The sequence below is a fragment of the Lagopus muta genome, chromosome 10 (genome assembly GCF_023343835.1).
Source record: "Lagopus muta isolate bLagMut1 chromosome 10, bLagMut1 primary, whole genome shotgun sequence".
Classification (NCBI taxonomy): Eukaryota; Metazoa; Chordata; class Aves; order Galliformes; family Phasianidae; genus Lagopus; species Lagopus muta.
The window spans coordinates 12583818-12596898 of record NC_064442.1 but is presented as its reverse complement, the minus strand read 5'-3'; the positions used below and the strand labels follow the sequence as shown (position 1 = coordinate 12596898).

Genomic DNA, 13081 nt, shown 5'->3' with positions numbered 1-13081 from the left:
ATGCTGACAAAGTAATTCAAACTACTTTAATAGGAGTTAAGCACTTCTATGTGGTGTATCTGTAGCTTACAATGATAATTTGTGGTGTTATTTCTGCTAAGCTAATAGAATCTTCTGGTGAGTATTTTTAATTTTGGATTAGTAATTTACTAATCCAAATATAACTTTTCTTTAACTTCATGAAAAGTAATACCTGATTTAATCAGTGATGTCTTTCAGATCTATGAATGCTGAACTGTTCCAGTTTTTAAAAAATTGTGTTTTTGTTTCTTTCCTTCTGCTCCCCTCCACTTCAGAGATAATTATACTCTGCAGATCAACCCAAACTCTGGACTGTGCAATGAAGATCATCTCTCTTATTTCAAGTTTATAGGTCGAGTAGCTGGAATGGCTGTTTACCATGGCAAACTTTTGGATGGTTGGTATTTACTTCATACAGTACTTGGATTGATATTGTGCATATTTTGAATGTTGTTACCTACTGTTCAATATGTTTGTTTTCCTTTCAAGCATTTTTCATCCGTCCTTTCTACAAGATGATGCTCCAAAAGCCAATAACACTTCATGATATGGAGTCTGTGGTATGTAATTTACTTTATCTGTATGTTAGGATTTCATGTTAAATTTTTCATATTTGTAATTAATGACGTTGTGAAGATTAAAAATACATAATTCAGGGAATTTTTAGGATATGTGTTCTGTGAGATGAAGTTGTACAGGAATTGAAACTTTCAATGACAGACTCCAGCCTCAATTAGTTGACGAAAAACTTGACTAAATTCGGTGTTTCTGAAAATATTTCAGGCAGAAAGTTACTTAGAAATAAATATAAGCATTAACAGCTTAGAAATCTCCATGTCAACCTGTTTCTTATGTTTGTGTGTATTTTGATTGTTAAAAAGTAACATATTACCCGTATTTCCAGAGACTGAAAACTGTAGTTAATAACAAAGCATAGTATTTTTAGAGAAAAAACAATCTTTTGTAAATTTAGTTAGTTTCCCTGATAATGGGGGTATTACCCAGAGTGGTTTTGGGCAGAGTGATTTTTGTTCAGTCTCTAATTCATTACTGTTTCTACTGTCTCATGAGAACTCTGAATATAGTTACTATGTGCTTCTGAGTAATAGAATAGTTTTTGTCTTGTCCTTTTTTTTTTTTAAATACTGTGCATCTTAATTTTCACGTCTTAAGTTTCTGAAGTCTTGTCTGATGATAAAGGGAAAATAAAATCAGAGATGAGAGACTGAGTCTAAACATGACTTCTGAACATGCTGTGATGTCCTGTTGCAGTGTTGATACATGTGATTCATGTCCTGAGAATGCTGACTCTTCAGTTTCAGAAGTCTTTGTAGTTCTGTACAGTTGTAGAGCCTGTGTACCCAGTACAGACTGTTTGAGACTGTGGAATTCACTGAGCTGTAACAGAGCCATTTTTAGCTGGAAATGTGACAACTTAATTGTGTATTCACTATTCTGAAATTGCAGGTTGTAACCTTCTGAGATCTATATGTCATGCTACTAATGAGCAAAGGACTTTGCCCACTTTCAAGAATTTCCTTTTCATTTTGGTTTATGCTGACAATACTTCATGCTTACGATTGTTGGATACTTATGTGTAGAAAAGCTTAATGATTGTGTTGTGAAGAGAGATTTACTTTCTGTCTGTGCCCATTACAAGAGGCCGCTGCTCATAAACATACCATTCCATATCTAACCTGCATGGTAGCTTTTTGTAAAGGAAAAAGGATTTATTTACTCCATTCTTTGTACCTGATGCTTACAGTAACTGTGCTTTTAAGGAACGCAATTTAATAATAAACTATTTATTTAGTAACAAACAAATTCATTTCTCACTGACACCATTCCCCTTGCACTTAAATTAGAGCAGCCTTTTTGTGAGTTACTAGCTTATGCATCCTGTTTGAAGGGTTTTTTTATGTGGTCATTTTGCTTTAACAAGCTTTACTGTAGCAGGGATGTGTCCATCAAAGCTTTAGAACTGAAGATGGGAGTTCAGATATGATGCCTTGAGGGAAACAGGTATCCAGGTACCAGCTAGGCATTACATTAGTTTGTGAATCTGATGTTGGCAAACCGTTCATTCCAATGTGATGTTTTCACACCAGATTAATTAGACTGGCGCAGTTCTTTTAAAACTAAATGTGCCACCTAGCACTGAAAGGTTAGCTATCGTTGTCCTGGACAGCTGTGATGTTTTAAAGAGGAGTTTCTCCTGTAGAAAGAGAACAGATGTCACCTATCTGGAAAAAGAGTGTTATGTTCCAGTATTCTCATGTCCCTGTGAGAATGCTGATGACAGTAAATGAAAAAAAAACAGGAGAAAATCTGATCTATAGTTCATGCTTGGAGAATATATCGCAAATGGAAATAAAAACTTAAATATAGTTAATTACTTTTAATTAAGTGTGTGTATATATGTATTTAAAACCACATTCTCCCATGTTATTTTTTTTTTTTTTAAGCTCTACACTTTTCTGATAAGGCTTAATTGCTATGTGCTTTCCAACGTATCTGCTTTTCAAGGTCTTTGAAACATAAATTTTCTGCCTTCAGTATAGAGTGAAGCATTTGCTGTTGGCTTTGATGGGCAAGTACAATGAAATCACTACTGCACACAGTCTGCAAAAGACTAGGAGTTGTTTTACTTAGTTGTATTTGTTTAAGAAACATTGTTTTTTGCAGTGTCTACTTAAGTAAGTCTCTCATATTCATTCATTGAACTTGCAATTCTCTTTTTAGGATAGTGAATATTACAATTCTCTGAGATGGATTCTTGAAAATGATCCAGCGGAACTGGACCTCAGATTTATAGTTGATGAAGAACTTTTTGGACAGGTTAGTATGCATATGTAAATTAGAGTAGGCAAAACATAAAACATTTGACCTTTGAGAATAGTTGCTTAATACCATCTGTATGGTATTAAGAAAACAAACAAAAAAAATCCATCGTTCAGTCATGTTGGTTTGTTTATTCAACTTAATTCCTTTAGCTGGCACATGCTCATGCTGTCCTTTGTTAGTCAGGATGTGATGTGATAAAGGACTTGGAAATGAGCACAGCCATAAAACAATATCTTATACTTTTTTCTTAGCACTCACATTGAAATGTGGCTGTTGCTGTAAAAGCAGCTAAGACTAAAATATTGATGGTCCCATTACTTGATTGAGGGGAAACTGATTTTTGTCTGATTTGCTGGGAAGGATGCCCTCATAGGGAAATGGTTGGAATCGTAAATTTCTCTCAGAGGTAATAATAGGGTTTTCTGTTTTGTTTTTCTTAAAGCTGTTCAAGACAACTATGGAATAAACCACTTTGGTTTAGTATAGAAAGTTGTCCAAGATAGGTCACACAGAAATACCAAAGGTTTTTTAAATTACAGGTGCCAGGAAGATCTAAACAGGCTAAATAGCCTTTGATGTCTTGTGTAACTAAATTGATTCCACTTAAGAGTCCGAAATACTACATCTGTAATAAATAGAAAATTTGACATTTGTCTACTGAGGTTCTGATGGTATAAATCAGTTACTGATATAAAAAAATTATTGATATATGAGTAGATTCACATATTTACAGGAGATCACTGCTGAAATTGTTCTGCAAGTGTTTTTCGTGGATATTTGCAAATGAAACTTGTTCACTGAACATGCAGTTAATGAAGCCAATACTACTGAAAACCTGTATGCAAATTTAAGGCACTTACTGTGGCCAAATAATAAAAAATTGAGATTGACATACTGTCATCTGGCATCTCTAAATAATGCATTAGAAAAAATATATATTCTATGACCTCTGGAACTTGTACTATTTATCATAATTTTCAAATTCTACATTCTTCAAGATTTAGCTGAATTACCTAATATTGACACATGAATTGTTGTGCATATCTTACATAAAATCTATTCTGTGTACCTCATTTAGACTCATCAACATGAACTAAAAAGTGGTGGATCGGAAATTGTTGTCACCAACAAGAACAAGAGAGACTACATTCAGTAAGTAGTGGTCACTGTGCAGGGTATCTGTGAGTAGCCTCTCTAAGAATCAAGCCTATGTGTTGGCTGTATTAACAAAAGAAAGTTGTTCCTGTGTATAAATTGTTTTTAATTTAAATATTCACTTTTTTCCACAGTCTTGTAATTCAGTGGAGATTTGTGAGCAGAGTACAGAAACAAATGGCAGCGTTTAAAGAGGTATAATTTTACAAACAAAAGATTTGCACAGTTTGTTGCATCCAATCTTAAGACAGGTTTTTTTAGAATGTGACATCCTAAAGACCTGTGGTAGTATTGTTACAAGGATAAAAAAGGCAGTGGCACTTTCCAATGGCAGCTTTAAATTTTCTGCCCTAAGTTGTTTTGGTAAATTTTTACTGAGGTGGTGAATTCATACTGGAAAATTTGCATATTTCTCAATCCTTGCTGACAGCTTTAACTGTAATGCAAATTATTTAATGAATTCTGCGTGATGAAAATGGAATCAGACTAAAATAATTAAATGAAACTAGCTAGTTTATCCTTATTTGTGTAAGTGATATTTACATATCTGATGATCAGAGTTGATGAATCAGTATAGCTGGTAAAGAAATGTGAAATAAAGGTCCTGTAACCAGATGGTGAATGACTGAATTTCAAACACCTGTATGTGATATGTTACTTAAGTTCTGTTTTCTATAACGCATAAATATCATTCTATGCAAACAAAAATGCATAAATAATATTAACTTGATTTTTAAAACCTTCTGTCATTTTTTTTAGGGGTTTTTTGAACTAATACCTCAGGATCTGATTAAAATTTTTGATGAAAATGAGCTGGAGGTAAGCATACTGTAGAAAAGAAAACAAATTATAATGAAACTTAATGTTACAGACTTAAACTTTGCTTGTTTTTTTTTCATTTATGTAGTTACTGATGTGTGGACTGGGAGATGTGGATGTAGCTGATTGGAAACTGCATACAAAATACAAAAATGGCTACAGTGTAAATCATCAAGTAATACAGTGGTTTTGGAAGGTATTGCAAGATTTTTAAATTTTTTTTTTTACTTAAACCTGTTCAAAAGATGCACCCTTTCAGCTGTGTTAGGTCAGCATGTAGTTGATTCATCAGTAGTTGGGTAAATACTTGTATACTGAAAATTCTGAGACAGTAAGAAAACTGAATGATATGCATGGTAGGAATGTAACAGACTGCTGAGAACTTGCCTTAAAAAAAAAAAAAACAAAATGGGTTAAATATTACTGTGTAGCTTTCTGTGGCATAGTTACACAGAAGAGGTTAAAATCTTCAATTTAATAAAATAGTGGAATTTGGCCACTAGTTGATAACATCAGGAAACTTCAAAGACAGTAGGGGTGGAAAGTATGTTGCATAAATCTACTAGCTTAAAACCTTAATTAAAAACCTTTCACTAAGTCTTTAATTGTAATCATTATCACACACAGGCAGTCTTAATGATGGACTCTGAAAAGAGAATAAGATTACTACAATTTGTTACTGGCACGTCACGTGTACCTATGAATGGATTTGCTGAGCTTTATGGTGAGTACCGAAGATTGTGTTCACAATTGACTGAGAACATGATTCAGCTATTTTAATGATGTTTGACTTTAAACATACCTATTTTTTTAATTTGTTTTAAAATGAGTTCTGAAGAGCTACAAAGGTCTCTCACACGTTGATGAGCTTCAAGAAAATTCTGCTACAGAAGATACTATTACAAAGACACGCTGGCATGAGCAGTTAACTTCAGATTCTCATGAGTTCTGTAACTGCTTTTATCTGCCCCCAAGCCACACCTACACAGATAGAATTGTTTGTAAGGATATACTCTGAAGTGGACCACTGAAATGATGTGAGTTAAGCATGAGCCAAGAGAGAAATAGCAAACCCACAGTAGGGAGACTGAAGCAAACAGATGGCAGTGGGAAGCAGACTGCAGTGCTGAAATGAGTTGGCCTGCTGTGGAAAGTCTGTGGGCAAGCAGATAGGACAGCCCACAAAGGGTAGGGATGCTTGTGAGAAATCTGTTTTCAGCTGCCATCAGCTATTGAGTTTCCTACTGAACTAATTCGTTAAGGCTGAATTGCAAAGGCAAGTGACAGAACAGTCTAACTTGTGTATTTAAATAAATATTTCCTTCTTTGTAAACAAGACAGTGATTTGTATATAGAACAATAGGACTATGAAAAATGCTAACCACTGTATGTCCTGGTTTTCCCTTCTCTTTCTTTTCTCTTCTTTTTTTCTCTTCTTTTTTTCTCTTCTTTTTTTCTCTTCTTTTTTTTCCTCTTCTTTCCACTCCTTCACTGAAGGAGTTGTGAGTACCAGTGAGAAGGATGGTGTGTGCAGCAGAGCTGAGCCAGGTGTCTGCTCTCACACCTGATCCATGGGCACTGCTTTGGAACTGCAGCACATGGAACTTGATAGGAATTCTGTTGCCTCTGGAAGTGTTTTTAGACAAATAAAACAAAATCCTGTAAGGAATGATGGAAAGAAACTGTTGAATCTCTTAACCCCTTTCTGCTCAGGGATTTATATCCTTGGGCAGCCTCTGGCCAAGTCACAGTTTTGCTATCTCTGTTTAATCTTAATGAAAAATTCAGTGAGCACAGTGCTTTGGCTCTTTCTTTTACAGTCGTTTCTTCTTTACTGTGGTCAGCATGCCACCCTCGCTAAATCCCAGCAATGGGCCCAGTCACGCTCGTACCTGCTTGTCTTTGAAGGGTGCTTGCAGTGCCCCGCGCCCGGGCTGCTTTCGTTCTTGCGGCTCGCTTCCTAGCAGCACATCTCCCTCTTGTGGCCACGCCGGGAATTTCTGCTCGTTAAAAAAATACGGTGTGAATCGACCGAAGTTTGAGAACAAAGGCACAAAACAGATGAGATTTCTTCTACTTCTTGTCTTCCCCCTACCTCTGCCTTGTAAGCCTCCAGCTCAGTAGTTGAGTGGCTAAAATACAGGCTTATTCACACCTGGTTGTGAAAAGGGAGTTTTATCTTTGTATCGCATGGTAGAAAGCATTGTCAATTGTAGAGCTACTTCTCTGCTTCATCCTTCTTCCAGGCATTCTTTCTAGTTGCCTTCTCTAACCAGCCTTGCATGCTGAACAAACATGCAGCTGGAGGTAGTCCCACAGCTACTGCTATATCAGTTTTCCTGATGATATTTTATGTGCTCAGTGTCTGCTGTCATCTGTCAAATTCATTCAGTGTATATATACAGAGTGTAGTTACTGTGCACTGGTTGGTATTTCCTGTCTTTCTGTGTATGTGAGCAGTTGTGGGAGGATTTTCTCCACTTGTTTTGTTTTAATATATATATATATAATCATATATATATATTATCATATGTCATTTATTGTGTATTTTGTTGCTTTGTTTTATGTATCTTGGCTATCTTTTTCCACATCCATTTCTACAACTTTGAGTTCTATCTTATTTGTTATTGGTGCACTATGCATTTTATTACATGTTATAGTATCATCCTTTCTTTTTAATGTGACTATGCATATACCTTTTTTTCATGCCTCCATAAAACCACAGATGAAATGTTTTTTATTGACAAGTGTAACTTGTATAACAAAAAACAACAAACAAAAAAAGCCTTTTTAGAGGAGTCATAGTCACCTTCTCTTTTTTTCATATTGAGTTTTAAAACCAAAATAATTTCATAGGTACTGTGTGGAGTACCTTAAGCTGTATACCTTAGATGTATTCATGGATCAACATATTAGCATTACTGCTACTCGTCTGAAACGTGTTTTGCCTTTTCCAGTTTAGAGGCAGAGAGCCACTCCATCTTGGGAGCTTCCTATCTGTATTGATGGTCTCCCTGTAGAAGTGAGAGGGCACCAGCCATTACAAGTCATCTCCTGTTCTCTGACAAAATAGTGATTCTGAACTATGCTCTTTTTGCAGACAAATGCTTTCAACAGCTTAAGTAAATGGTTATGAAGGGCTCTTCCCATCCACAATGGGACGACTTCATTAGATTTAAAAAAAACTTTCAGATATGTCATATGTAAAACAGTTGCTGAAGACTCAGGTGTAGTTGGAGCTGCAGTTGCTAACCAACAGTTTTCTCAGGTGCATGTGTTCATTTCATGAGGTCGCTGAGTTTGTGGAATTACACATACGGCTGCTGTATTTCAAAAAGTGTTCAGTTGCTCTACTCTGCTGTAGCCTAGGTAAAGGTACACATTGAATAATTTCTGCTGGGTTTTGTGACTTGGCACATTGTGATAAATACGTCTAAATTTTCACACAAAAAACACATGTAGCATAAAACTGTCTTCCATGTGAAGTGTTCAATGCCAATTGCTATGCATACGTGTTTAGGTTTTAGACTTCTGACTCGAAGGTGTAAAAGTCTCTTGAAATTAAGATGTACCAAGAAATACTTCAAGTAGATTCAAATTATTGACCATTATTGCATGTACTGTATTTGATTCGTGCAGAAGTCAGAATTGGGTGACTGAAGAACAATGTATTTCATAATTTGTAATGATAATGAGAAGAATCATATGTTCAGGTTAGAACTGAAATGCTCTTCCTTACAGGTTCAAATGGACCACAGTTGTTTACAGTTGAACAGTGGGGTACCCCTGAAAAATTGCCAAGAGCTCATACCTGGTGAGTATTTAATTTAGGTAAACTATATCCTTGAGTTAATGATGAAATGCTTAAGAATTTTCATCTGTTTTTCAGCTTTAATCGCTTGGATTTGCCCCCGTATGATTCATTTGAAGATTTATGGGATAAACTTCTTCTAGCGATTGAAAATACTCAGGGCTTTGATGGGGTGGATTAAACCACAGACATAAATTGTAACGGTCCAGTGCTGCAACTTCATTTCAAGGGTTTACAGATTTGAATTTTCCAGGGACTACCATTTTACTTTGTCACATGAGTATTCAATCTTCATAGTATCACTTGTAAAATAAGTATTAAAAATTCACTAACGTTTGAAAACATATTTTGCCATTTCCACAGTTTTGTATACTTTGATAGTTACTACAAAATATACATTGGATGGGCCAGTGCCAAGTAAGTCAACAGCTAAAATGTTTTTAAGCAGTTGCTTGTTCTTACAGTATTTGACAGACTGTCCTGCAGTAAACTACTGAAGTAAAACTGTGAAGAAATCTTTGCAGAGGATGTAAATTTGAATTGCTGCTTTGAGAGAGACGACTAAAATTGTTAGTGAGTTAAAAATATGTACTTCATGTAATGCAATATCATCTGTGCTGCTTCAGGCTATTTGCTACAGACCTGCCCAAAGCACCTTATAATTCAGCATAATTGGTAAAACATTGCAGAACATCTGTTGGTGTTATCAGCTATCAGTTTGCAGAACGTTGACTTGCTTACAGGTTTTTTTATTTTATTATTTCTATTTCTAACTTGCTTTTGTTAAGACAATGTAACAAAATTGGGACTTTCTATAAGGCACAAGCAGCATAATTCTGAATAGTAATGAGAAATTGTATCTTTTCTTGTCAGAATTTGTATACTGTTGTTGGTTTATTGAGTGTTCACTTTTTTTGATAAATTTGTAGTTCAACAATGGATAATGTTTTCAATTCAGCATTTTTGCAACAAATTAATCTTAAAGCAAAATTTGTATGAGTATCACAGAGTATTGGTTACTGGTAGTTAGAGGCCTTTATTATCCATTCTTGCAGTATTGCACTACGTAACAATAAAGAACATGTTTACAGGGTTTTCTGGGCCAAGTTCAGCAGTCTGATGTGTGCAAGCTTCTCAGAAACATGTGGGAGTTTTGCACATATAACCAGGGGCAGAATTTGGTTCTTTAATATGTTTACAGGTTATGCTAATTTCTATAGCTGCATTTTTATATTTTTTCTCCACTGTTAGTCTAGAAACCAAATTTGTTAATACAGTATAACCAAAGTCATAACCAACAATGTGCAATTTATTGTAGATCGACCTGTCATATAAATATTAGTTTGATTTCTTTTGTAAATGTGGGTATTATTTTGTATGAATATTAATGCTTTTTTGTTTGTTTTTTTGAGCAAGTGCTGGTTAAAAAGATTAGTCAGCTTGATGATAAAAGAAAAAGAATTGATTGATATACCCAGCTTGCTGTAATTTGAACTTTTTATTACCAACATGATCAGAGGAAGTGACAGCATCTAGCTTTGGCTAGCAAGTTTCTCTTTAGTCAGTCTTCAGAAATATGCAAGAAGGTATTGTAGCACATCTCTCTATGAAGATATGTAAATTGTGTAACTTGTAATGGGTCTTAAGGGATATTTAAAATCCCAGTTTGTTTTATTCTTTGACTAGGTTGCTAGGGCTGAGGATACTACGTGTAAATAAAGGTAATTTATACAGATTTCCCAAATCTATAAGCAGTTTTGTAAAACACGAATGATATATCAGTAAATCTGTATAGATTTGAATGTAGCAGTATTTGTTGCATACTTTAAAGTATAAAGAATCCTGAAAGCAGTAAATAAAAGTTTATTCTGATAAGTTGTGACTCAGTTATTCGAAGTACAAGTTGGTAATCTTGAAATAGTAACAATTCATTGCATTTAGTACTGTTAAGTACACTGTGAACAATAGTTCCACCATAATACGTTACTGCATATATGTGTAGCTGCTTACGTGCAGAAATACTGTTTGCCAGACATGCTGCCTTTAAAAAAATGCTTTCTTAAAAGAGAAATTTTGGATAACTGCAAACCTTCATTGTATTGTCAGCCCAGAAACACTACACAGCAGAGAGGCAAAGGCCCCACAGAAACTCCAGCTGACTGTCAAGCTCAGTTCAACCTGTGGGAGAAGCCTTCGCAGCTGGTCACAGGCATACAGCTGACAGACATCAGTTGGTGAGTGCAGCAGTGGAAAGAAAAGAGCCCTGAAATTCTGCTCCCAGACAGCATGGAATGTCTAGCAGTGGTGGGGATGTACTACAGGGCTTGGTCCTCAGTCCCAGCTCTGGGAAACATCCTGATGCATGGGAGGGGGCTTGTGAGGAAGGATGCTGCTGCTAGAGAGTGTCTGGTACCTCTTCTAGGAGCTGAGGGCTCGTTAGCCTTACCTTCAGGAGCTGTGCTACAGACATGGCACTGTGTTGCGCAGTTCAGGAGCCAGTGGACAAGGGAGCAGACTTGGAGCATCATGAAAGATGAACAACGGAACATAACCAGGATTTTTGTGGCGACCTTGTGGAGGCAAGTGATCAAATCATGGAGTGATGGTAAGAAGGGAAAGCTAAGGACCATAGATGGGCAGCTGCTGAATATAGATTCCCAGTGTGGACAAAGCTTGTGACCTCAGGCAGCAGAAGATGCTCTTCTTCACTAGCCTTAGGTATGAAATTTCAGAATTGTTTTGATGCTGTTGGAGACAAAGAAAGGGACAAGGTACAGTCGGGAAGGGCTCAGAGCTAGTTTAAAGCCAGAACTTTAAGCTAGTTTGTTGAGGGATGGCAGTAACAAACCAGCGTAGGGTGTGAGAACACGGGTCATTGGTGCTAATACTGGGGCATGCCGACAGGAGGTGGCCCTTGTGGAAGCTGCCAAAGGTTGAAGAGGGTCCACCTCAAGAGCCTGAATGCAGTTCACAGCCAGGAAAAGACTAGGAGGAGCAAGAACTCCTGTGTGCAGACACAAAATACAATGAAGGTGTGATGGGATGGTACATGTGGCTGCAGCTGCTTGGATGCAGGGAGCCCTTTGGAAGGGGGTTAGCAGGCTGATTTGGAGCCTTGTGATGTAGGACGTAAGAGACACCAAGTATCCTGCTGTGGAGTTGGATTAGGTTACCCATTTCTTATGAAGAAGTAGGTAGAGTTGTCTTGAAAACATCTCAAGGAACTCCGAAGTTGCAAACCATGGTTATTACAGGAGACTAAGTTCCCTGATCAATGCCAGAAAGCCACCACGAGGGATCTTGGAGCTTTCAGAGGGGAATGAGAAACAACTGAGCCAGTGCTGGACTGGCTAATAAGGTTGGTGCTCCTGGATCTGCTGCATGTCACTTTTAACTTGTGTTTTCCCTCCTCCCTGCTCCCAGAAATGTCCCACACTGGGAGGAAGGGGTTAACTCCAAAAAGCCTACTGAGATGGTTTAGCAAAGTATTTCACTAGAAACACTGTTACTAGTGTGGTTCTGTGAGCCAACTGCTGACCCCTTTCATAGTTCTGTGGATCGCACTTCATAAACACAGGAGGATGCAGTTCACCTCTGTAACAATTTCATTACTTTTGACACCCAGCAGTGCCAGGTGACAGTACATCAGAAAAAAATTCCCAGGTAGGTATGAGATAAATGTACTGATCAGTACAAAGCATAGATTTGAACAATATGCCAACTGTAGAGTGCAGGCTGGACCAGAAAGCAAGAGAGAGGACGGCCATGACAGAAATAGTTTCACTTTGTTTTAAACACTGAACTGAAAACTAATAGATGTTTTTAGTATTTGTTTTCTCTGCTGCTCCAAGACTGAGAGCAGTAAGCGTAAGAGTTCATTGCCATTGATCATGGCCTCTGCAAGCAATTATTTATTCAAACTGATGTTAATAGAACCTGAAAAATACAAGAATCTCGCCTGCATGTCACCTCTTCATTACTGATGAGGCTGTGGCCCCTGGCTGGTGCCTTCCTTGGCAGTTGCTATCTCATCTGTTTGGCTTTGGTTTTCAGCAATGCAAAGAGCCCGAGGATTTTCTGGGTTACCGTGGGGCTTGGAACTCTGCTGAGAGCCGAAGGAGCTGAGAAAGCCGAGCGGTGCTGCGCGGGGTCACGAGATGGCGCCTCCGCTTCCAGGCTGCGCGGGAACGCAGCTGCAACATGACTGCTGTCCTTAGCTCACTTCAACTAGTCTAAATCAGGTAAAGTATGTTTGAGCTGGTTCTAATGCAAAGTCTGCTTAGAGGCTTCCTTAAATTGTCAGCCTGTGTCAATAATTTCAGTATTTTGGTCCTTCTCTAAAATTGGCTTTCTGTACAATTTCCCATTTACTCTAAGGACTGTCACATGTAAATGCTTTGTGGTGGTGTGTTACAGAAATGAGACCTTAGC

The 13081-nt window shown here is 37.2% G+C and overlaps 1 protein-coding gene across 4 annotated transcripts in view; it reads left to right on the top strand.

Annotated features, from left to right (window-relative positions):
• NEDD4 (NEDD4 E3 ubiquitin protein ligase) overlaps positions 1-9761 on the top strand; it is a 49863-nt gene extending 40102 nt beyond the window's left edge. For all 4 annotated transcript variants that reach the window (XM_048956488.1, XM_048956486.1, XM_048956487.1 and 1 more), the window contains 10 exons: positions 297-418; positions 511-581; positions 2764-2859; positions 3944-4017; positions 4155-4215; positions 4780-4839; positions 4928-5035; positions 5467-5563; positions 8581-8653; positions 8729-9761. In XM_048956488.1, coding sequence (XP_048812445.1) covers positions 297-418; positions 511-581; positions 2764-2859; positions 3944-4017; positions 4155-4215; positions 4780-4839; positions 4928-5035; positions 5467-5563; positions 8581-8653; positions 8729-8831 — 865 coding nt within the window. In that variant the 3' untranslated portion in view covers positions 8832-9761. The remainder of the gene's footprint in view (positions 1-296; positions 419-510; positions 582-2763; positions 2860-3943; positions 4018-4154; positions 4216-4779; positions 4840-4927; positions 5036-5466; positions 5564-8580; positions 8654-8728) is intronic.
• Positions 9762-13081: the final 3320 nt, after the last annotated feature.